This window comes from Suncus etruscus, chromosome 12, assembly GCF_024139225.1.
Source record: "Suncus etruscus isolate mSunEtr1 chromosome 12, mSunEtr1.pri.cur, whole genome shotgun sequence".
Classification (NCBI taxonomy): Eukaryota; Metazoa; Chordata; class Mammalia; order Eulipotyphla; family Soricidae; genus Suncus; species Suncus etruscus.
Window position 1 is genome coordinate 12,602,243 of NC_064859.1, and position 26,105 is coordinate 12,628,347.

At 45.3% G+C, this 26,105-nt stretch overlaps 1 protein-coding gene and 1 non-coding gene across 2 annotated transcripts; both read right to left on the reverse strand.

The window, feature by feature from the left end:
• Positions 1-1,906: 1,906 nt before the first annotated feature.
• On the reverse strand, positions 1,907-19,925 carry CALM2 (calmodulin 2). Its single transcript, XM_049784380.1, has 6 exons — positions 19,890-19,925; positions 13,343-13,373; positions 5,262-5,405; positions 5,066-5,172; positions 3,451-3,586; positions 1,907-2,546 (listed from the first exon to the last, which is right to left on the reverse strand). The coding sequence occupies exons 1-6, from the start codon at positions 19,890-19,892 to the stop codon at positions 2,518-2,520; spliced, it is 450 nt and encodes a 149-aa protein (XP_049640337.1). The 5' UTR covers positions 19,893-19,925; the 3' UTR covers positions 1,907-2,517.
• LOC126024854 (U1 spliceosomal RNA) lies at positions 4,137-4,299 on the reverse strand. Its single transcript, XR_007500953.1, has one exon. It is a non-coding gene; the product is annotated as a U1 spliceosomal RNA (small nuclear RNA).
• Positions 19,926-26,105: the final 6,180 nt, after the last annotated feature.

The window sequence follows — 26,105 nt, forward strand, 5'->3', positions numbered from 1 at the left end:
TTAAAATAGTCCAACCTGGGTAGCAACATGCAGAGAGAATTCCCCTTGGGAAATTAAAAGCTTTGTGGCTAAAATAATCAGGCAACAATTACGTGTTTTAATCTTGGCTCTGGGTTACTACAAAATCTTTCATTAAGTATTTAAAGGTAGTTAAAAATACTCTAATAACCAGCCTGTTGAGTAGCTTAAATTATAGAGAAAGCAATCAAAAACTGAAAATAGGTTTAGTTACTGCTAATCTGCTCTTTAAGTGTTTTTTGGGGGTGAAAGCACGACAAATGAGCATCACAACCTTGTGCATCAACTAAAAAAGCATTCAAAGTTCAAATCTTGGACAGGCCTTTCCCAGAGGTGGACTGTGCTAACTGGAAATGCCTGAGGGACTCCTGGCCTTGGGGCCTCTGGGAAATCTCTTCCTTACTTCTTAGTACTCCCCATGTTTGTTTGGCATCCATTTTCTTTTTTTCCTTTTCTTGAGAAGCTCACTGTTCCTTAGAATTTAACGTAGTGGGCCCGGAGAGATAGCACAGTGGCGTTTGCCTTGCAAGCAGCTGATCTAGGACCAAAGGTGGTTGGTTCGAATCCCGGTGTCCCATATGGTCCCCCGTGCCTGCCAGGAGCTATTTCTGAGCAGACAGCCAGGAGTAACCCCTGAGCAATGCCGGGTGTGGCCTAAAAAACCAAAAAAAAAAAAAAAAAATTAAAGTAGTATTCTTTCTAAAATATACAAGGTACTGACAGAACTTATTAAGAAAAAAACATAGCCCCATCAATAGCCAGACTCTGAAAACAACCAAGATGCCCTTCAACAGATGAATGGCTTAAGAAATTGTGATACATATGCACAATGGAATATTATGCAGCCATCAGGAGAGATGAAGTCATGACATTTTGCTATATGTGGATGTATATGGAATCTATTATGTTGAGTGAAATAAGTCAGAGGGAGATAGACACAGGATAGTCTCACTCATCTATGGGTTTGAAGAAAAATTAAGGACATTACAATAATAAGGCAGAGACTAAATAGAGTTAAGGGCTGGAAGGGCCAGAAGGAACGGCTCACAACTTGAAGTTCACCACAGAGTGGTGAATGCTGTTAGGGAAATAACTACACTAACAACAAGCATGACAATGTTAAAGAATGAGAGAAGTAGAATGCTTGTCTTCCAATACAGGCAGGGGCGAGGGAGATGGGGAGCACTGGTAGTGGGAATAATGCATTGGTGAAGGGGGGCATTCTGTTTATAACTGAAACCCAACTACAAATATGCTTGTAATCATGGTGCTTAAATATTTATTAATAGGCAAAAAATATACATAGTATCCTTTCTAATAACCTATTGGCTCCACACAAATAATCTTGGGCAACACTGAAGTCACAGGAGCATACATGCCCATCAATGCTGAGAACTTGACCTGAGAAGGATGCTGTGCAACAGCACAGCACTGAACGGGTCCCAGCCCAAGGTCCCAGCAGTGTGCAAACCAAGCACCACTGGGCCCAAAAACAAAGAAAAAAAAAAATAAAGGAAACAACCCTACCTTATATGCCAGTTTCTGTGCTACATACACCATGTTTAGAATCTCACACTTGGCGTTTAGCTAATTCTACTTCTCTTTTCCTGCTCTGGTAATGCTGGGCCAGGGGCTTAGTATGAGCATGAGAGTGTCCACTGCTGAGAACAAGGGTCACTAGCCTCAGGCATACAAGGCTTCTACCCAGCAATCTACCCCAAGTGCTCAGTCCCCCCAACCCTAATCCTGTAAGTATATAATTGTAAATATAAATGATTTTTGAAGTCTCCCAATTTCAACCCTAAATACAACCTTGATGATATTTCCTGAGTTATACCAAGTATAAACCACCTCCACATTTCCTTCCACTTCAATTAAATGACTCAGATTCAGAGCAACAGTTGGGTAAGTTGTAGTTTTTTTTTATTGGAAAACAAATATACAACTTGGAATGGATGAGGCAAATTGTGCCATAAGCGGACTTTAAGTGGCTAAAACAAAGTTTAAAAAGCAAGGAACAATAAAAGAAAATGTTTCTGGTGCAGGACCAGCAGTACAAAAAATAGTGTAAGAGTACCTGGATAACACACACACCCGTTTTGCAATAGTGCAACTTTTAAGAACATATTGTATGACTGTCCATAGATCACGCAGATCAAATTCCACACTTCAACAACATGCTGACAATTCCTAACGAAAACTACTTTAAAGACCTGACCAGATGTTCCCTCATTTCATCATCTTTGTCTAAGTGTAGATGTGCAGAAGGGCTTGGATATATCCAGAGAAAGCCACATGCAACATGTTAACTTGATCAATTTCCTAAAATATGGTTTCAGGACGATGACAGAAGGGAAGAAAACATGGAGGAATGAAGTCCTAATTACTATACATGCATATCTTTTTGACAGTAGGGGGTAACCTTTTACAGATAAGTTACAAAGAAAAGGCAAATAAACAATTTTGTACAAGAAATTTAACACATTCTGTACAATGTCTTCACTTTGCTGTCATCATCTGTACAAACTCTGAAAAAGAAATCCACAGAAAATTGAGTTAATAAGACTGATAAAACCATTATTGGACAATCCCAAATTCACTCCTATTCATTCCTCCATTCCTCAAAAACTAGGGTTTTTAAAAAGTTTGAGAATTCCGAATGTAGGATGCTTATTTTTGGAGGCCTCACTCAGCTCTGCTCAGTTTGCCCTTGCTCTGTGCTCAGGGACCATACACGGTGCCCAGACTCGAATCCAGGCCACTGTGTGCAAGGCAAACACCTTAATACAGTGCACTTTGTATGCTACATCCTTGATGCCTCCTCACATGCTACCTCTGAAATGAAGGAGATTTTTCAGATCAAAGCCAGTTAAGACTGAAAAAGAGTACAGTGGAGGAAGCCAACTTAATTCCATTTTGAGGCTCTTCCAACTGTTCTGCAATTATTGTGCAGCAAGTACTTAAGCATAGTTCAAAGTACTGTGCTTCTCAAACTTGAATATGTACATGAACTCCCCCAATCATTTTTTTGTTTTTTGGGGCCACACCTGTTTTGACGCTTAGGGGTTACTCCTGGCTATGCACTCAGAAATTGCCCGACTTGGAACCATATGGGACACTGGGGGATTGAAGCGCTGTCTGTCCTAGGCTAGCACTTGCAAGGCAAATGCCTTACTTCTAGCGCCACCTCTCCAGCCCCACCCAATCATTTTTTATGGCACAGGCAGAAGGACCTCCGAGTGGCTAATTGTAGAAAGTTCTTATGAGATAACGTTGTCTACTCTGCAAATAAACAGTAAAATCTTTCCTAATATGGCCAAGTTTCAGCTAAGATGGGGACAAAATATCACTAGTTGTGACATAATCAGGTATCTCCTCAGTACCCAATTTAAAGCCAAAACATGGAATGAAGCGATGAGAGTGAAAACTGACCTTCATAGTTTACTTGACCATCACCATCAATATCTGCTTCCCTGATCATTTCATCAACCTCCTCATCTGTTAACTTCTCTCCCAGGTTTGTCATCACATGGCGAAGTTCAGCTGCACTTATATAGCCATTGCCATCCTAGAAAAACAAATTAAAATCATTGAAATAGAACGAGTAAATAGTAAGCTTCACACATCAGTAAGTAAAAGAAAATTCAGAAACCAATGCAAACTTAAGAGTCTTCAAAGAGGGGCCCGGAGAGATAGCACAGCGGCATTTGCCTTGCAAGCAGCCGATTCAGAACCGAAGGTGGTTGGTTCGAATCTCGATGTCCCATGTGGTCCCCCGTGCCTGACAGGAGCTATTTCTGAGCAGACAGCCAGGAGTAACCCCTGAGCATCGCCGGGTGTGGCCCCCCCCCCCCAAAAAAAAGTCTTCAAAGAACAACAGGTCCTGATATCTTCATTCTAAACCAGGGGTCCTCAATTTTTTGTTTGTTTTTGGGCCACACCCGGTGGTGACGCGCAGGGGCTATTCCTGGCTCTGCACTCGGAAATCGCTTCTGGCTTGGGGGACCACATGAAGACGCCGGGGGATCGAATCGCGGGCAGTCCTAGGTTAGCATAAGGCAAAGGCCCTACCGCTTGCACCACTGCTCTGGCCCCATTCTCAAATTTTTATTTCCCCCCAGGAGAGAGCGTGAACACAGTCCCCTACGACCACAAATTATGCAGTCAAGTTTCCCACATTTGGGGAAATCACAGGGGTTAGCACATCCAGAGAGCAATGGATAAGCCTCATCCTGGGAAAACCACCTTTGTGAACATGGTATCTTCCCTGCCAGTAAGTATCCTCAATTTTTTTTTTTTTTTTTTTTTTTTTAGTTTTTGGGTCACACCCAGCGGTGCTCAGGGGTTACTCCTGGCTGTCTGCTCAGAAATAGCTCCTGCCAGGCACGGGGGACCATGTGGGACACCGGGATTCGAACCAATCATCTTTGGTCGTGGATCGGCTGCTTGCAAGGCAAACACCGCTGTGCCATCTCTCCGGGCCCGTATCCTCAATTTTTTTAAACCGGGGCCAGTTCACTGTCCCTCAGACTGTTGGAGAGCCAGACTATAGTTTAAAAAATTAAACAATAGTGGCCCAAGACTAAGAGGAGTCAAGAGACAGAAAGAGGGGAGTTGGAGAGTGAGAGGGCACATCCTGCATGTGCGCACCGTGGGCCCTGGATGAGCTGGCTATTAAGCAGGAAGGCAGCAGGGGCAAAAACACCTGGCAGGCCAGATAAAAGTCCTCAGGTGACCACAGTTTGAGGACCCATCTGTCCTAAACTAAAATGAACAAACTGGGGTCGGAGTGATAGCACAGCAGTAGGGCGTTTGCCGTACATGCACGCAGCCAATACAGGACAGATCCTGGTTCGATTCCCAGCATCCCATATGGTCTCGCATGCCTGCCAGGAACGATTTATGAGCACAGAGCCAGGAGTAATAGGAGTAACCCCTGAGCACTGCTGGGTGTGACCCACACACCAAAAAACAAAAACAAAAACAAAAAACACCCAAAACCAAAACAAAACATATAAAAATGAACAAAACCAATCTGTTGCCTTACCTTATCAAACACACGGAATGCTTCTCTAATTTCCTCTTCACTATCTGTATCTTTCATTTTTCTTGCCATCATAGTCAGAAATTCTGGGAAGTCAATTGTGCCATTACCTAAAAGAATGTTTCAGTTGAAGCATTACAAGAAGCCGCCAATGCCACTTCTCCAACGCCCTCCCCAATCCAAGCCACAAAAGACCTACCGTCAGCATCTACTTCATTAATCATGTCCTGTAACTCGGCTTCCGTGGGATTCTGACCCAGAGACCTCATTACTGTTCCCAACTCCTTAGTTGTTATAGTCCCATCACCATCCTTATCAAATAGTGAAAAGGCTTCTTTGAATTCTGTTTGAGAACACAATCCAAATGGACAGATTAGTCATTTATAAAGCCCTCCTAAATCTAGCAACACTTTTTTTCTTTTCTTTTTTTTGTTTTTAGGGCCACACCTGGCAGTGCTCAAGGATTACTCCCGGCTCTACGCTAAGAAATCAATCGCTCCTGGCAGGTTCGGGGGACCATATGGGATGCCAGGATTCGAACCACCATCCTTCTGCATGCAAGGCAAATGTCTTACTTCCATGCTATCTCTGGCCCCAACTTTTTTTCTTGGTTTTAGGCCACACTCAGTGATGCTTGGGAGCCATATGGATGCCAAAGATTGCCCATGTGCAAGGCAAGAAAACCTTCTTGCTGTTCTATTGATCTGGCCCTAATGAGTCAACTAGTCAATCATCTCAGTAAAGACACACAAAGAGATAACTGAAAACAATTGCCAATCAATGTCAACAATTGTATAACTTTTAAAATGCCTTTATGGGACCCGGAGACATAGCACAGCGACGTTTGCCTTGCAAGCAGCCAATCCAGGACCAAAGGTGGTTGGTTCAAATCCCGGTGTCCCATATAGTCCCCCGTCCCTGGCAGGAGCTATTTCTGAGCAGACAGCCAGGAGTAACCCCTGAGCACCGCCGGGTGTGGCCCAAAAACCAAAAACAAACAAACAAAAAAAAAGCCTTTATAAGTCACATCAATGTATACTGTACTATAGAAGTTTTTGCTTAAAATTTTATAGCACAGACCAGGTCAGTCAAATCACTCATTTTACTTGAAGCCCGTATTGGCTCAGGAATACAGGCCCTACAGCTTGCGCTACCACCCTGGCCCCACCATTTCTAATTTCTTGCCATGAAACTATCTTAACTCTACATACGCTCGCAAGCCCATACATTCTTTTTGAGATCGAAACACAAAAAATATCCAGCCCAGGGGCCGGAGAGGTGGTGCAAGCGTTCAGGTGTCTGCTTTGCCTGCGCTAGCCTAGCCTAGGACGGAACACAGTTCGATCCCCCGGCATCCCATATGGTCCCCCCCAAGCCAAGAACAATTTCTGAGTGCATAGCTAGGAGTAACCCCTGAACACCACCAGGTGTGGTCCCCCCCCAAAAAATATCCAGCTCTCAACACTTGAGTTTTTTATTTCTCTACTGAGGCTACTTCAGTGATATACAACTTAAAATCATAGACCTACCTTATACTCAGAAATACTTTAACTCTCACAAGTTATTCACATTAAATTCAAAACAAAACTCTTAAATTTCAGAATATACAAAAGGCCAGTTTCCTTTACAAGAAGGTCATAGGAGTCTCACCAAATAATGTGTAAAGATGTGGTAACAAAGTTCTGATCAAGATTATAAATGATCAGGGGCTGGAGCAGTGGTTCAGGGTGTAAGGTGTTTGCCTTGTGCGCGCTAGCCTAGGACAGACCCTGGTTCGATCCCCTGAAGTCCCCACATGGTCCCCCAAGGCAGGAGCGATTTCTGAGTGCAGAGCCGGGAGTAACCCCCTGGCTGTGCCCAAAAACCAAAAAGAAAATTATAAATGATCAGTTTTTAGCAAAGCGTTAAAGCGCTGTTATCACTGAGAACAACAATTTACACCTTCCTACCAATGTCGTTAGTGAAAAGACAGTAACTCTGAAATGTGTTTTGCTTTCAGGTCACCATTAGATTCCAGAGAAAACTGTCAGAGCAACAGTCTTCAGTACCATGCCTTGCCTTTATTTCACAAGTGAGAAACCTAACCAGCTATTTAACTTGATAGTGTCAAGTCACTTCCAGGAACTAGAACCAAGGCAGTACTGGTCAGCAAATCAGTATCAAAGCAATCCCAAAGTGCCTGAGTCCATTAAGCCCCCCCCCCCGCCCCCCCCCCCCGCCCCCCAGTATTCCTACCTTCCTGAGAAGGGTCACTTGACTTTAAAGTGACTCTGAAATGAGGTGCTTCACATCTCTTCAAGTGTCATTTATCCCCTCCCTTCCTAAACCTGCCATTCCTACCACCTGTGTTTTTGAATTAGGGTGTCTCCTGGCTCTGCACTCAAGAATTACTCCTGACAGTGTCAGGGATTAAACCCTGGTTGGCTGTTACAGGAAAGTGCCCTCCCCACTGTCCTAGTTCATCTATGTCACTAGACCATCTTCTCTATTCTTAGCCATTCTTTTAACAGTCTTCTATCTCTTAGACTACAAATAAATCAACATGTTTGTTTTGCCCCTCCCCACACCAGAGCACCACTGTGAATCTGTTTTTCTCTTACCCATGCTGGAAGTCACCAAGCTGGTATTAGCTGAAGATGCTTAATCTGCCATTTGATCCAATGTTTCGATGTGTGAGGACTTTAGCATAGAAATTAAAAGCAAACTCGAACTTGACTACATCGAACCGCGGTCCGTCCTAGGCTAGCGCAGGCAAGGCAGGCACCTTACCTTTAGCGCCACCGCCGGCCCTACATGAGCTTTAAACACTGCAACCTTTCACCTTTCCAAGCAATGCAAACCCTGACAAGGTAAACCACCTTTTCTTTCTCCTCATCTGTTGAAGTAGCTGTATTTACTACCTGTAATCCTGACAAGATCAGAGAGAGCACCGGACCCAAGCTCTGCCCCTCAGCACAACTGTGTCCTTCCCTCCACCACCCAGCCCCACTGGATGGTGCCTTGGATGGCCCCAACACTGAACTTCATCAGTGACCAGATCTCTACATCCAGCCTCCCAGTTCCCTGAGCACCATGGGGGAAGGTACCCTCAGACATTAATAACAACATATAAAGCATTGAACACATGTGTCAAGTAGTTAGTGCCAATGCTTTCTCCTGTAGAATCCCAAACTGCACGAAAACCCCAAACTTTCGCCAACTTTCAGAACTGTAGCTTATCTCCTACCTTACAGTGACAAAAATTCCTCATTTTCTGACATGTGATCGGCTTCCTTAACTTTTTTCCTTTTTGGTTCCTTCCCCTATGCCAGCTTCCAATTTTAAAGTTTTTATTTTGGGGCAAAACCCAGCAGCGCTCAGGCTTCCACTGGCAATGCTCAGGGGACAGCGTGGTGCAAGTGCTCGCCTTCCCCAGTGTCCTGACGCTCTCTGGCCCAGTTCATAGTGAAGCCTTCCTAGTCAGCTGATTTTTCTAACAGGACATTTATTTCTGACTTCCTATGGGACGCATCTTGGCAGATCTCAAGCCAGACTTCTAAATGCATTTTATGCTTTTCAATCAACTTAGAAAATTCAAGTCATTTCAACTGCTCCACATGATCTGTCAGGTCCATTGAATTTGTGGGGTAATGAGGTGGTTTTGAAGCACATCTAGATCTGCTAAGGGAACCAACCACATGCAGTGCAGGGGATCCAACAGGGTCATCACATTAAAGGAAAGCACCTTCCTTAGTCCCCCCTCCCCCATACTATCTCTCTGCTATTCTAAGTGAATAGTAATAAAAAGTATAGCTTCCCTCTGTTTGATTACTATTTCTCAGAGCTCATGACTTCAGAACATAGGGGCTGGAGTGGTATTACAGAGGGTAGGGCATTTTCCTTGTGCACCGTTGATCTGGGTTTGATCCCCAGCATCCCATATGGTCCCCCAACTCTGCCAGGAGTAATTTCTGACAAGTGCTGCCAGCCAGCTGCGGCCCAAAAACAATAAAAAAAAAAAAAAAGACAAATATATAAATTATTAGGATTTAAATATACAGCATTACTTGTAACATATAAAGGATTATATTGTGTTCCGAATTCCAAGACATTTTAAAATTAGTAACTTAAAATGCTCAAATAGAAAGTGTAGAAAATATAATCGTATCTATATTCTATGATTTACTGATACTAGAAAAAATTAAGTATTTTATTTTATTTACTTATTTAAAATTAAGTATTTTAAAGTTCAAGGCTTATTCCAAATTTTGCATTTTTAGAATAAAACCAGATTAAATCTTTGAAATAAACAGGAACGATCTCAAAAGTACAACTGACATTCACCTACATTTATCCTTCATATATAGTTTTTTTTGTTTGTTTGTTTTTGGGTCACACCTGGCAGCGCTCAGGGGACCATATGAGATGCTGGGATTTGAACCACCGTCCTTCTGCATGCAAGGCAAACACACCCTACCCTCCAAGCTATCGCTCCAGCCCCTAGAAGCATGTTGCTTTAAAGGGTATTTCCATCCACAAATCCCCCAAAAATACATAAAAGGAAAACAGGTCCTTAATATTACAGAGAAGATTTTGGCTCCAAGTTCATCTTAGATATGCCTAAATGAAAAATTTCAGAAATCATACTATTAATCAAGTTTCATCTATTTACTAGCAACTCTAAAACCCTTTTTCTAATTGATTTTAGCAAGCTATCATAAAACATGACTAAAAAAGTATTTATCACATTCTATTAATTTACCAAGTTCTGAACTCACGTCTATTAAAGATCAATACTGGCACTATGTAATTTTTCTTACAGACTAAGAATGATTAATAATTTTTTTCAAGTAAAATGTTCATCCCTGCACAGGAACATGGAAGTTTCCCAGCAAGAACATAGTCTTTGCTCTGAGAAGTTGCTAATATACAACTATAATTTATCACAAAGAGATTTAAACATTTGCTTTCCAGCACCAGAGCAGTGGCATAAGCGGTAGGGCGTCTGCCTTGCAGATGCTAACCTAGGACTGATTGTGGTTCCCCGAATGGTCCCCCAAGCCAGGAGCGATTTCTGGGCACAGAGCAAGGAGTAACCCCTGAGCATCACCAGGTGTGGGCCCCCCCCAATTTTGCTTTCACCTCGAGATGGACATTGCCACATATGAAACTTAGAAGGGATTTTTAGGAGAATGCAGAATAATTCTTAGGGTAGGCAGAGCCAAAAACATTTTTTGTATTGTACACCTATTTGAAAATGAACCTTATTTGAGGGATGGAGCAACCAACAGTACAGCAGGGAAAGACCCTGCTTGTTTTGCACATGGCCAACCTGGGTTTGATCCCCAGAATCCCATATGCTTCCCCAAGTCTGCCAGGAGTTGATTCCAGAGTGCAGAGCCAAAAGTAATAAGCCAGGAAGCCAGAGAGATAGCATGGAGGTAAGGAGTTTGCCTTGCATGCAGAAGGACGGTGGTTCGAATCCCGGCATCCCATATGTTCCCCTGAGCCTGCCAGGAGTGATTTCTGAGCATTGAGCCAGGAGTAACCCCCTGAGTGCTGCTGAGTGTGACCCAGAAGCCAAAACAAAGAGTAATAAGCCTTGACTACAGCTGGGTGTGGCCCACAAAACCAAAAACAAATAAATTTTTTTGAGAACTGGCCCTTAATGTGTGTGTCAATCAATGAGCACAGAAGAGAAAACCAAATAAGGTCCCTTATCAAGAATTTTTATTTTAGTAAGATAAAAATTCTGGCTGGCTTATTTTCCTTAAAGGTTAGCTAAGAAATTGCTTACAAGCATTAAAAAAAAAAAAAAAAAAGACAGGAAAGAAAAACTAGCACAATTTTTCTCCTACTGGAAGTCAATGAAAAGACACATTTACTTTAAAGGTAATGTGCCAATGATCTACAAGCTGTCTTTATAAAGACATCAGTGATTGAGCTTGTATTAACATACAGACGATTCTTTTTACAAAGAACTGAAGGTGGCTGAAAATGGGTCTCAAGTGTTCCTTGCACTCATCGAGCCCCAGGAACACTCCCCCCCCCCCCCCATCAGTGGAAGATAAAGTGAGGGAGTCTGAAGGACAGCAGTGAGTGAACAGGCTGTGTGGAATAGGGACAGTGAATGACAGAAATACTGAGAAATAAAGGATCAGGGAAGACAAGTGCGTCCGTGAAGTCAGCATTTACGTTCATGCCAGTGAACAGGAGACATTCTATTAAAGCTCTTGTAGAGAAAGTTGAATCCTCCGACACAGTGTACAGTGGAGCCTCCCAAAGTGGCAATGGGAGGGGAGCGAGGGTGGGCAGGAATGAGCGGAAGTGTCTGCCTGCTGGGCTCAGGGTCAAGCTCCATTTTTTTCTACCCAGAGAGCAGTAGACCAAAAGTCTGGGAACCTTGGACGTAAATCGATTATTTCCAAATCTCTGAACAACACATAATACAGTTTACCAAATACCTACTCAAATTCATATATACCCCAAACCCCTGCTGAAACGTAGTCTTTTAACAAAATAGCTTTCTCCTCTATATAGACCTATCAGATACCCGCTGCCTCCCAAATAGCGCTTATTTTGAAAGGACTATATGGTTGAGGTCCAACAGTACTCCAGTTTTCTTCAGCACTGAGTTTCTGTGTGGTTTTAAAAGCATGAGGGTGCGCACATGGTTTTAGAGCCCCCCCCCCACTCTTAACAGGAAACATAAGGGAAATGGCCAAAGGTTTCTGTTAAGTCTCTAATGAAAGCAATGAATAAAAACTAATTTCAACACTGCAGTTGGGGGGGGGGGAATATTTTATTCAGTTTATTCAACACTTAGATATTAACTACCCATCTCAAATCATTATGAAACGGTGACATCAGGTTTTCTGTAGCAACTTCACTCATTTCCAGGGCAAAACGAACAGCTGAAGAAAAATTATCTCAATAGCTGTCACTTTTGTTTGTTTTGGGTCACCTGGCAGCATTCAGGGGTTACTCCTGGCATGCTGGAGAACCCCATGGGATGCTGGGAAATCAAACCCGGGTCTGTCCAGGGTCAGCTGTGCGTAAGGCAGATGCCCTACTGCTGTGCTATCTCTCCAGCCCCAATAGCTGTCAAGTTTTAAAATTTTTGTTTTTCTGTGTCAAACTTGTGGGTGTTCAGGGTTACTCCAGGCTCTGTGCTCAGAAATCACTCCGGCAACCTCCAGGGACCATATGGGATGCTGGAATCAAACCGGGTCAGCTGCATGCAAGGCAAATGCCCTACCGGTCTGGCCCAAGCTGTCACTTTTTGAAGGCAAAATTCAAAAATTCCTAGACCCAGCAGTGCTCAGGGCTGACTCCTGACTTGGCAGGGCTGTTAGATTGTATGGGGTGTCGGGATGGAATCCAGGTAGGATGCTTGCCTTGTCTTTTGGGCACCAAGGAACACTAACTTTAAAATGGAAACTCTCTCACTAGTCTGTATGTATCCTAAGGAGAAAGTAACAGCTACTTTACTGTGTTCTCCCTCAACTCACGTCTTTGCTCGTTTATTTGTTCCTGTCTTTTCCACTCTGGACAAGCCCATGTTCTCTTAAATGTGTATGTGTATTTCTTTTTCTCTATATATATCTTTTTAAAGAATCTTCAGCACAAATTTCCTTGCTTCAAAAATAAAAAAGTCTAAATAATAGCTACTTTAATCTGAAATACATGTACAATTCTACCTTTTCAGTTACATTCTAGTTACTATTTGGCTTTTTCTTGTGGGAACTTGGGATTTGCAGGGTCACTCCTGCCTAGAATACATGTTTTAGGGTCTTCAAAATAAAGATCACGGGGCCGGTGAGGTGGCACTAGAGGTAAGGTGTCTGCCTTGCAAGCGCTAGCCAAGGAAGGACCATGGTTCCATCCCCCGGCGTCCCATATGGTCCCCCTAAGCCAGGGGCAATTTCTGAGCGCTTAGCCAGGAGTAACCCCTGAGCATCAAACAGGTGTGGCCCGAAAAAAAAAAAAATAAAGATCACCAAAGTATAGCTTAGACTGTGGTATGAATTTCATCCAAAGTTTACGCAGAAATAGCATGATTTTATATGCATCATTAAAAGACTGTAAAATGTAAAAAAAAAGAAAGAAAGAAAGAAAGAAAGAAACTGTAATTACAATAGGTTTCCCCATTGTTCCTAGGCAAGTCTACCTTCTTATGAATCAATGACCATCATACCAACTCACACTGTCTTCTGAAACATGCACCAGTCAGGCCTATCAAGTACCTTGCTCTGACATTGGTTATTCAAACTGTATAACCACGAGGCAAGTATTTCTCACCTGCAATCTGCTCTTCAGTCAGTTGGTCAGCCTACAAAATAGAACAAAAAATGCAGATAGGTAAGTGGCTTGGAATTATGTTGATTAGCAGTCACAAAACAACTTTCAGTGTTCAATGTTCACTTTATAATTAACAATATTTTACTGCTACTTACAATAAACAGGAGGATAGAAAATGCACATATTTTCTTTACCTTCAAAGCTTAACTATCCTGAACCTACGTTTTGGAAATGGAACTATTTTAGAATCCATTACTTAAAGTCCAATTTTATGCAAATTGAAGATGTCTAGTCTGCCATATAGAAAGCATAATGGGATCAGTAAGCAAGGACCAAGGACTTAATACACAAACATTACCAAAAACCTCCAGTTCTAAAAACTGGATTCAAACGTTATACCAGAAATAACTAGGGCATGAAAGTATTTTCTAAACCTCAAAAAATGTAAGCGAAACTCCTATTATTAAAAAAAATAAAATAGGGGCCAGAGAGATAGCATGGAGGTAAGGTGTTTGCCTTGCATGCAGCTGGTTGGTGGTTCAAATCCTGGCATCCCATATGGTCCCACGAGCCTGCATGGAGCAATTTCTGAGTGTAGAGCCAGGATTAACCCCTGCGCGCTACAGGGTGTGAACCAAAATCCAAAACAAACAAACAAACAAAAAAAAGTAAAATAATCAAACCTAAGGGAAACCGAAGTGCTCAATGCTTTCTCTGGTTTTCAAATCCCAAACCAAATCTCAACTTTGGGGAGGCACACCAACTTTTTTCCTTTTAAGCACATGGAAAAGAGGTCTGTCTGTGGTTGTGTGGACGTGGACGTGCTAGGCTGGAGACGGCACACACATGCCAGCATGCAGGAGTGGCCCAGGTTCCTGCACCCCCAGCATCAGAGGGTTGGTCCTGCCATTCCCCCACCAAGCAGTAATAGGGTGCATCCAAAAAGCCCATGTTCAGGCACTTCCTAAAGCCAATAAAATAACTTCACAGTAACTCTATAGCAGGAATTCCCTATCTTATAGCTAAGAGCTGGGGCTTCAGATTAAGGCTGGCACAAAATCAATAATAGGTCCAAAGCTTCGAAGTTTTCCTTGGGCTTGGGGTCACATCCAAAGGTGGCTTGGTACACATATCACAATGCTAGGAACCCGACGCAGGGATCCCATCTGTAGAACATGACTCCTGCCCCCAATTCCCAAGATTTAAAATCCAAGAATCACAGTAGGATGTTCGCAGACTCCAAGCTCCATGGTTGCTGTAAAAGCTATCCATACAGTCAAAGCCCTGCCCAGAACCACCTCTTAATATTCCTGTGTAAGTAGAGTAGCAGGCGCTGATGAACACATCCATCAACTGTATGAAACAGAGTTTCAATTTCACATCTATTTGTCTGCAACAAGTTATGGCAGAGCTGCAGGTGGACACAGCGTAGAAATTTCCCAAGAAACTTGGAAAGCAGTTCTTTGCTAGAAACTGTCAAGAAACTCAGCCCCACTCAACAATTTTATTTTAATCACAAGGCAAACCCATTTGGGTTTTTATCCTTTTCCTTTTCTTTCTTGTTTTTTAATTTTCAAAAAAATTTTGGACTACACCTGGTGGTGCTCAGTTTGGGGAACATAGCACTGGGTCTGGTAGTACCTGCTGTAGTATCCCCAGGCCGTCCCTTAGAGGTGTGGTTCAGTGATGATTGCCTGCCTCTAGCAGGGACTTAGGTTTGGATCCACTACTACCCAAAAGTGAGGCAAGACCCACGGCCTGGTAAATTAACATTAAAGAGCCTGAAAAGCTCAAGTGCAAACTTTTGGTTTTGTTTTGGACTACCTGCAGCGATGCTCAGGGGCTACTCCTGGCTCTCCCAGTGGGTTTGGGAACATATGGGATGCAGGGGACTGAACCCAGGTCAGCCATGTCCAAGTAAAGCGCCTTAATACTATCTATCACTCCAGCCCAAATGCACATATTTTCCCATCTTTGGTACAAGGATTCCCCTCCCCCCAGTACCTCCAGTATTCCCAAACAGGCAAATAAAATGACCTGCCTTCTGACTTGGTGCTAGGGCTTAGACGCCTGCCTCCCTAGCACATGTTGCCAGTATAATCCCTGGAACCCTACACACGGTCAGTCCCACTAGCTTTCATTCTCAGCACTGCTAGTATTTCCCAGCTGCATGTGAGCACCGGCCACCCCAACAAGCACCCCAGTGAGCAAGCACCAGACCAGAAGTGTAAGCTCATCGCCACTACTGAAAGGAGGAATAAAAAAAAAAAATCACCTTTATCCCTACAAATCCCAACTCTCCACTATTTGGTATGATCTCATCCCATACGCCCAAGGAATTATACCTGAACCCCATCCCGTTCCCTCAATTCGTGCTTCCTTTGTAGAGGATTTCCTTCTAGAACCATCACTGCTGAAAAGGGCAAAACACGGTTTCGTCTCTTGATACGCTAAGTGTGACCTGGGCACCTGCCATTCAACTTCACCTGTAATACAATATTAAACTCTGCAAGGTTATTCTTTTGTTGTTGTTTTTGGGCCACACCCAGCAGTGCTCAGGGGTTACTCCAGGCTCTGCACTCAGAAATCACTCCTGGCAGGCTCAGGGGACTAGATGGAATGCCAGGAATTGAACCTGGGTCCGTCCTGGGTCGGCAGCATGTAAGGCAAATGCCCCACCACTGTACTCCTGTTACATAAAATTATAAAACTATGTAAAAGCGTTAGGTCAGAGTTCAGCTATAATAATACGAACTAATCAAAAAGCCTACACTATTAAATGACAACCTAGTTTAATTCCCACAAGGGAAGCATGCATGGCATTGGCAAGTTCGTTCTTTTTGTTTTTGGGTCATACTCGGCAGTGCTCGGGGGTTACTCCTGGCTCTGTGCTCAGAAGTCGCTCCTGGCAGGCTCGGGGGACCATATGGGATGCCGAGATTCGAACCACCGTCCTTCTGCATGCGAGGCAAAAGCCCTGCCTCCATGCTATCTCTAGGGCCCCTGCATTGGCAAGTTCTAACCAGCAAATCTGGTGTTCCACGTGAACTCTGATTTAAGCTAAGGAAATAATTCCTTCCGCAAACTGAAACCAAGAGGTGCAACCTAGGGACAGATGTGGCAGAGGATATTAACTTAGGAGCAAAAGAAAACATGTGGAGAGCACTGCAGCTTTAAGGAAGAAACGAGAATGCTGCTGGCTGTAAGAGAGCAACATTTCCCCATTTTGCTTAGAAAGTCAAGCATTTAAATGCTCTTAATCAGGGCCCTACCTTCAAACAGATACAATCCTGGACCACAAATGAGCATAAAAACACACAAAAACTACTACTAGCCAGCCACGCCTTGAGAGATTTCAGTTCTGCGTGGACTCTTTTTCATGTACCAAAGTTCTTTATTTGCTATTTATGTCCAGAGTTCAAAATTTACGCTTAACAACATCCAGAGAGAAGCCAAACAAGAGAATGCCAGAGAAGTGGGGAGGGAGCTGATTGCGAGGGCTGGCTGCCTGGAGGAATCCTTGGTTGGCTGGTCCCAGGCACCGCAAAGCCCAAAGCCCGCCCCCTCCCCCCAGCATCTCCCAACAGAACAAGGTTAAGGCTAGATAGGCCAGACTGGGGACTTAGCTCAAGGTAAGCACCAGCCTTGCTTGAAAGACCTAGTTTCAATCCAAGCACTCAGAAGAGGGGAATAGGGTAGGGTACCCTTACAGCAGTCTAATCCGAAAGCCTTTCCAACCATAAACAAATCCCGTTCTTGTTTCCATCTGTGAGTAATGCCTTTTTCTTAAAAGAATGACACTTTGGGGGTAACACAAACTTGTTCATGGGTTTATCTCAGTCAAGTGAATAATTCACAGATGGCTTTTACTCCTCGATTTTTACAATTTCTATTATTCTTTCTATTGCTTGTCACCCCAGAGAAAGTTCCAGACATTAATGCATCTCAACTTGCGTCCCAAATCTTCAAGAACCAGTGGTGATGTGTCAACAACGAGAAGCAGAACCTCAGCAACCCCCGCAGCGCCGTGACCCCGGGTGCCTACTCAACATTCCTTAAAAACAGTTCCTAAGTAGGGTATGGCTGTTCTGAGTTGAATTTCGGCGGAAAAAAAATCCCTGGATTTCTTAACTTGCATAAGTGCGCAAGCCTTCGGTTTTGAACTGGAACTTTTGGTCTGTTTTTGGCAGGCTCTAGGGGTCATCTGGGATGCCTGGGCCAGTGAGCATGCAGTGTCTCTGCGGCCCTGAACTGGAACAAGCCGCATCCCTCATCCGACCACTCCTACCAAGTGCTATTTCGGTGCTCAAGGGCCTCTTAAGTGATGTGTATTCTACAAACGAAGGTATCTGGTTTTATCCCTAAAACAGGTGGCCTCTAAAATAGGCGGCAATACATTTGATGTCTAACCCAAACCACTGGGACAAATCACTTCATATAAACCGACCGTTTGAAAGTCTAACTGACATTCCAACTGTAGGCTCCATCCCCAGCTCAGTCTAGAACATCCATCAGGTGAGCCCTCAGCTGGAGAAAACAGGTCTCTCGCAGTTTGATGATGTCTCCCCCTTTCTTGGTACTCAAAAGCAGCAGCCAAGTGCTCTACTGGTGTTTGCCGGGGTGAGGTCCCTGGCTAGCAGTCCTGGGGTCCCAGGGCCACTCCCTGAAGTGCTGACCTAGGGTGCAGAGCCTCACCTCTTTTCCCGACCTCATCCCCGCTGGAAACGACACGACTGACTGCTGCGCGCAAACCCCAAAGACGAGGAACAATGCCATCCCATCCCTCGAGGAATTTTTATTCTGCAACCCGACGGCGCCCCAATTTTACATCTCCGGAATTTGAAGCCAACCGAAGGCCATTCCCACTAGTAATCTAGAAGTCGGGGATGACTCTCCTTTGTAATAAACACCCGAAACCTGATGCAAATAACGAGTCCAAAAGTTTATTCCTCGTGGGCAGAAAGCAAGCAAACAAAAAAAACAAAATACAAAGGCAACCGCGGTTTCTGTTCTTGAACTGAACGATCAGAAGAACGGCTGGGCAAAGACATGAACCATCCTTTCCTATTTCTTTCAATCTATTTATACATATTTTTTGGAACTGACCGTGGACTGCCTTTTTTTTTTCTTTCTTGGAGAGGAAGCTCTTAGATACGGAAGATATTTCGCATCTAAACTGCCCCTCCCAAATACACCCACCCTTCCTTCCTTCCTTCCTTCCTTCCTTCCTTCCTTCCACCCGGGGCATACGTTCGCGTGCAACATCACCCCAAGATGAGGATGGGGTGCGGGCCCTCAAAGGGGGGGGGAACCTGCCCACACCCCGAGGTGGTGCTGTCACCGGTCTGCGGGGCACACCCAACGGTCTAGGCCTCCTCCCGGAGGCAAGGTCCCCGCCCCATGGACTCCCCTCCCCACCCTAGGTCCCGATTTCCCCCTGGCCCAGAGGCCCTGCAGCAGGGACCAACCCCCTCCCCCGCACCTCAACACCCCTCCCCAGAAGCCACATCTCTGGAGCTCATTTTTGCAAATGGGAGGGAGGGAGGGAGAAGGTGGGAAGGAAACGCGTTTCTCATTTCCCACTTGTAAAATAATGAATCCCTGATTTTTTTTTTCTTTTTTTTTTGGGGGGGTCACACCCGGCAGCACTCGGGGGGGTGGTGGTTTCCTCCTCCTGGCTCTATGCGCAGAGAAATCACTCCTGGCAGATTCGGGGGGGACCAGAGGGGATGCCATATGGGACTGGAACCATTGGACATCCTTCTGCAAGCAAGGCATGCAAGGCAAATGCCTTACCTCCATGCTCTCTCCCTGGCCCCTCAGCCAGGAGTGTGTGTTAAAGATTTCATTTCATTGATCTTGGTTTTTGGGTCACACCCGGCAGCGCTCAGGGGGCGGGTGGGGGGGGTCTACGCTCAGAGAAATCGCTCCCGGCAGGCAGGCAGGCAGGCAGGCTCAGGGGGGAAGGGAGGACCCTCGGAGATGCCTGCCATATGGGATTCGGACCGCGGGACCTCCTGCTGCATGCGAGGCGAAGCAAACGCCCCGAGCCCTGACCCATTTTCTAGATGAGGATGGTTGTTGTTGTTGTTTGGAAACGCTCCCCCTCCCGCGCCCCAGCGTCCAGCTGCAGCCGGAGGGGCAGCCGCCAGCTGGGGTGGGGGAGGGGGCCGCCCGCCGCAGCTGCAGCCGCAGGTGCGACCGCAGCTGCAACCGCAGCCTCGCAGGTGCGACCGACCGCAGCCCCGCCGCAGGTGCCGCACGGCCGGCGCAGCAGCAGAGCCGGGGCGGCCCCGGGCCCGCGCGCCGCGTACGCCGCGCCCCGCCCCGCCCCCTCCCCGCGCGGCCCGGCCCGGCCCGGCCCGGCCCGTCGGGCTAACGGCGGCGGCGCCGCGGACAAAGGCGCTTCCGGGCGCCGAGCCCGAGTGACCTTCGCTTCCATTCGCTTCGCAGCGGCTCCGGCCCCTCCGGGCGGGCGAGAGAGCGAGCAAGCGGTCCCTCCTGCCCACCCTCCGCCCTTTCTCCCACCGCGCGTCGCGGCTCTCACCATGCTGCCGCGCTACGGACGGACGGACGGACGGACGGGGTTGGGGTCGGGGTCGGGGTCGGAGCCGGAGCCACGTCCACAACCGCTGCCGCCGCTCCTGCGCCCGCACTGAGCCGCTGCCGCCGCCCCCGGCTCCTCTTAAAGGCCGGATCGCTCCCTCCGCCGGATCCCTCCGCCGCCGCGGGGCCGCGAACGAGTTCCGGCTGGCTGGCTGGTTTGACTGACTGGCGGCGGGCGGGAAGGAGCGCGGCTGGCCGCTCCCCCCCCCCTCCGCACGCCCCGCCCCTGAACGGCACTACTTGACGGCGCGGCGCGGAGGCACACGGCGGCGGCGTGGAGGCCCCAGAGCGTACGCTGATTGGCCGGTTCGTGCTGCAATGCGTCATTCGCGCTCGCGGGCCGGGGCTCGCGGGCTGGGCCTGCCGCGCTGCCGTCTTGGCAACTGCGCGGGCGGCGCGTGCTCCGCGCTCTGCCTGGAGCTTCCGGGCTCCGGGTGGCCTAGCCCGGCCGTTGGTTGGTTGGTTGGTTGGTTGGTTTGTGGGACCATGTCTTTTTTCATTCACTTTCCCCATTGCACTCTGACTAGGCTCAGGGCAATGGGGCTGAGGTCAAGGGGAAGCTTCGGGGCCCACACCATTATCCCCCTAATATTGTGAAATGATGACAGGATTCTGGCTTGTTTGAATACTCCTGACTAATAGTGTGGACTAGTTAATAGGATTCTGGCTTGGCTTAGATCTGGGTGGGAGTCTTTTTATTATTATTATCATTATTATTATTATTATTATTGGTTAATCTGGCTTGGCTTAGACCCGGTGTGAGTCTTTTTATCATCATCATCATCATCATCATGATTTTAATATCTTTACTTAAACACCTTGATTACAAATATGATTGTAGTTGGGTTTCAGTCATGTAAAGAACACCCCCCTTGGGGCCGGAGAGATAGCATGGAGGTACTGTGTTTGCCTTGCATGCAGAAGGCTGGTGGTTCAAATCCTGGCATCCCACATGGTCCCCCGAGCCTGCCAGAAGCGATTTCTGAGTGTAGAGCCAGGAGTAAAACCACTGAGTGCTGCTGGGTGTGACCCAAAAACCAAAAAACAAAACAAAAAAAAAAAAAACACAAAACCACCCCCCCTTCACCAGTGTCCCAAATCTCCCTCCTCCCCACCCCACTTGTACTCAAGACAGGCTTTCTGCTTCCCTCATTCATTCACAGTGCTATGATAGCTGTCAGTGTAGTTATTTGGGGGTGAGTCTTAAAGACCCCTTGCTCCACCTTCCCTACCTCCCTACCCATGCCGGCACTCAAACCAGGGCCGCTTACTGTAAAGCAGCTTTGCTCAGCTCGCTATATCCCGTTCTCTGGGCCACTTGCTTAGCTGGCCATCTGACCTTGGGGGGGGGGGCCTTGAATCTTGTTGTGTCCGAGGCAGGTAACAGTGGTTGAGAGATTGTGATACCTGGTTATAGAATGGGCATCCAGTGAGGAAGGAAGTACTCGTGTACCTTTGTGATGAATTCATTTGTCCTTATGGTCTCTGTACATCTTAGATTTAAATGACTATTTTAGAAGCCACTTAAGACTTCCTTAGGCCGGGCCCTGGCTCCATAATAGCTGCCTGCCTTTTAGACAGGTTGATTTGATTCCTGGCCCTAATTCCCGCATCCTGCCATCCTAATGTGAGTGCCCACAGCTAGAATGCAGTCCATGGTGAGTACCACAATCCAAAGGTGTACAAACATCACCATTCAAAACAGTGGGAATATAAAATAATATGATTACTGGTAAAACAAAACAAAACAAAACAAAACAGTATGACTGCTCCCCCCAAATGTAAAAAAAAAAAAAAAAAAAAGAATCACCACACTATCAAGCAATGCTGGGTATATGCTCAGAAGAACTAAAAGTAAGGCTGGAGCTAAGGTACTACAAGTACTGCTGGTAGGGTGCATGCTTTGCATGCAGCTGACCCAGGTTTGATCCCCAGCATTCCATATGGTCCTCTGAGCACTGGCAGGAGTGATGCCTGAGTGCAGAGCTAGGAGTAACTCCTGAGCATCATAGGATGCTCAACCCCCTCCCCCGAAAAAACCCTGAAGGGGCTGGACAGATAGCATGGAGGTAGGGTGTTTGCCCTGAATGCAGAAGGACGGTGGTTTGAATTCCGGCATCTCATATGGTCCCCTGAGTCTACCAGGAGTGATTTCTGAACATAGAGCCAGGAGTAACCCCTGAGCACTATGGGGTGTGACCCAAAAACCAAAACCAAAAAAACCTGAAGAATCTCGAGATATTTGTATTCCCAAGTTTACAGAATTATACAGAACTAAAATGTGGAAGTAGTCCATGAATAAATGGATATGCAGCGATGTAATATTACCTTAAAAAAGGATAGTCCTGTAATATGGCAACATATACAATCTAGACATTTTGCTAGGTGAAACACATTCGCCACAGAAAGATATGATTCCAAATATAGGAGGGTCTTAGAATAGGCAGAAATCACAGTTCTAGAAAGTGGAATGTGAACGAGATGAGATTGTGGGTAGAGGGTCTGGGAGATTATGTTGAATGATATGTAGTTTTAGTCCAACAATACAAAGGGGGATTGATAAATGTTAATAAATGTTTTTAATAGCACTGACTGTATGCTTAAAAATGAAAAAAATTGGGGACCAGAAAGACAGTACAGTAGGTATGCTGCTTGCTTTGTACACAGCATCAAAGCCAATTAGGGTTCGATTCATGGCACCCCATGGGGTCCCCTGAGCCCTGACTGGAGTGATCCCTAAGCACTCTTTGGTGTGGCTGAAAAACATAAAGGGGATAAATAGGTTGACTTTATATGTATTTTATCACATTGTTAAAATTTGAGGCCTTGGCCCCACTGAAAATAAGCAAGGATATACATAATCTTGACTATTAAACAAACATAAAATAATTAACTACTTACTGTGAACTTGGTTTGATTCATGTCATTGTTAATCATAGATTGAACTTACAGGGCACCAAGGAAGTGGATGACCTTAGCTCTCTACAGAGATTCCAAAAAGAGTTCCAAAAGTTGATGATGCCTACATTGATGTGATATACTTCCTGGACTATGAAAAAGCATAGTGGAACGTGTAGGCCTCAGAAAAGGCCTCAAGACCCTGCGTGTTCAAACCAGTGGACACCAGAAAACCCTCAGCACTTGGCAGAGACCCGCCTCAGGCATCACAAAGGCCAAGAGTATTACAGGTAATCTTGCTGCTCTCCTTCAGTGTCCCCAAACAGCAATGGGACATTTCAGGATCCTTCTCTAGTTGAAAGCAGTAACTACACGTAGGGGGATTCGGAAAAGGCAAGAAAGAAGAGAGACGCGAGTTCTAAATGGAAGAAACCACAGAGGCCCAGAGCCAGCAGTTGTCTGGCAGCATGAAGCAACTACCTCTGGTTAGCAGGCGCTTACTAAACTGCTCTTCCTCAAAAAGGTTTCTGCTAGAACCAGGATACTGAAAGGATCATTTTAGGCTGTGTCAAGGCTTTAACATTTCCCCCAAGAAAAATGTTAGTTTTAGCTCTTAGCTAAAACTGTCAGTTTTAGCAAGTCAGAATGTAATCACTGACTACTGAGGGGGAAGCTATGCTTCAAAATAGCTCCCTGCCCAACAGGACCAAGCCTTTCTTTCTTGGCAATGAGCATCAACCTGGAAGGCTTCAGCGGAATGTCCCCTCCTTTAGCCAACTTAGACATCTTCATCTGCCATCCAAAGTACTTTCTAGACTAGGCCAGAGATGGGCTTCTTTCTTTCAATCTTGCAAACCAACAGAAATTGAGTGAACTTTAAATTAGTATTGGCAAGCCCACAACCTTCCAAAGATGATGACTCTTCTTTAAAAATGCACAACCCCGTGCTTCTAATTATCATTGCTAATATGGTTCTATCAGGCTGACATGGGGAGACATGGGGGAATTGAGGGGATCTAACTGACTTTATTCCTCAGCTGAAAAATCTTCAGGGTTTTTACTTCTAAGTAGATACAGCTGCTTCAGAAGCTGAGCTGAAAACAGAGGCCGAAGGCCCCATTCCATTCTCCCTCAGTCAAGCAGTTCCCAACTCATAGCAAGGTGAATTGCAAGTTTCTCCTCAGAAACTTATCTTACTTACTGGAAAAACCCTATCAACAAACCTTTCTTTCAGCAAAGTCACTAAAAATAGTTCCTCTTTACACCGTAGCCCATCAGTATGCAGTGAATTTACATATGAAATTTTTAATACTGGGGAATTGCATGACAAAATGAATAATTACCTCCTCTAGAAACTTTATTTTTTAAAGGTTGATGCATCACATTTACTGAGTCCATCTTAAGATGAATGATCAGGTGCTTCCATGGCGATACATGCATTGAATCCAGGAGGGTTCTTTTTTTCATTTCTGTTTTCTAGTCAGGCGTTTTAAAACAAATATTAACTAATGAAATGCTTCTGTTCAAGAGAATCTTGTTTCCTAGGCTGCACCTCAGTAAGGCGTCTTACAGAAACTTCCTTGCTGAACTCTCCAAAACCAAAAAGGGAGAAAAAAAAAAAGTCAATGCTTACATTTAAAACCATTGTGGTTTTTGTGTATTTGAGACTCTTCCAACTTAATTTATTTATAGAGCAGTTGTCTTCCACAAGATGACATAGAGAGCAGCCCAACTTTCGCAATTGCCAGCCAAGAAGTAAAGTCTATTTCCCCTTTCTAACCAGAGAAAGCTTTAGTTTTTCTACCATCGCTCATCTTGGGAAAATAAGAGCCCAGTTCCTCATTCTGCAGAGCAAGGATAACAACAAGCCCATCCTTTGACACTTCCTTCCCGTAGCTTCTCTTGGCCTACCAGTTGTGTTGAGAATAAGGGCAGAAGACACTCGCAGAGACACAGTTGATCTCGAAGGCAGTCAGTCATAATGGGAGGGTTTCTGTGGTTGGTAACAGTGCCTTAAGGCACTGTTCAGATCAACTTTCTCTATGCCCCTAGAATGGTACTTGTGTGTGCCTACCTTGAGAACTGAGGAAATGGTAGTCAAATGGGTGTTCTCGTTCTGTTGGATCAGGAGCCCTGGTTGAAAAGGGGATACAATGTTCTCACCTAAAATGATAGAACCAAACCTTCCTGAGCTGGCATCTGCCCAGCTCGTTAGAGTGTCTTGCCTGAAGCATCCTCAGCTCAGTGGAGGGCTGAAGCATGTAGAGAAGAAGCCAAAGTCTTGACAGTGTAAATGGATGGCTACTTGTCTGCTTTGATACAGATATGCTGTCACATTCATTTGCTCACTCAAAAAAGAAAAAAAAATTGAAGTGTCACCGATGTTTTAGGTTTGCAAAATCTAGGTTTCCTGAGAATTTTCCTGAGAGTAGGCCTTTCAGTGCTAGAGCCATGAAGTCCCTCACAAGCCAGGGTCTTTGGTTACCTGAGAAATTCTGAACACCCACTCGTTCAATAAGTAGCAGTTCTAGGCTATGAAGGAGGTGAAACAAGCATAGGGAGTGTGCTATGCTGGTTCCTAAGGCCTCATCTTTGCTCAATTGCTCCTTCTACCTAGATACCCCCCTCCCATCTGAAATATTCTTCCCGCCTTTCCCACTTCCTGGCTTATTGTCTCCAAATATCATCTCCCCTAGTTCTTCCTAATCCCATTAGCCATCTTCCTTTGACTTAAAGAAAAATGGCTCTATCTGTCTCAGTCGCTCTGTCTTTGTCTCTGTCTCTCTCTGTCTCTCCCCCCACCCCCCACCTCTCTATCACATAGCATTACAATGCTTTATCGCACTATTTCTTCACAGATCAGTTGTCTCAACCTGAGACTCCCTAATCATATTTGTACTCTCACAACCTTGGTTGGTGCTGGAACATAATAAAAAAATATGTTTTGTTGATTGATGATTGAAAAGATGAATAAATGAACAGAAATAGTATTGTTGAATACATGCTTTATCACGTGGGTTTTAATAAACCCACAGAAGATTATTATGAATTGTGAGTTGCCATCAATAAAAATCTTGAGCTGGAACTCCAGAGATAGTACAAATGGGTAGAGTGCTTGCCTTGCATGCGATGCTCATGAGCCAGGTTTGACCCCTAGCATCCCATTTGGTCCCCTGAGCACCACTGCCAGGAGTAATTCCTGAGTGTAGGGCCAGCAGTAAATCCCTGAGCACTACCAGGTATAGCCCCAAACATACAT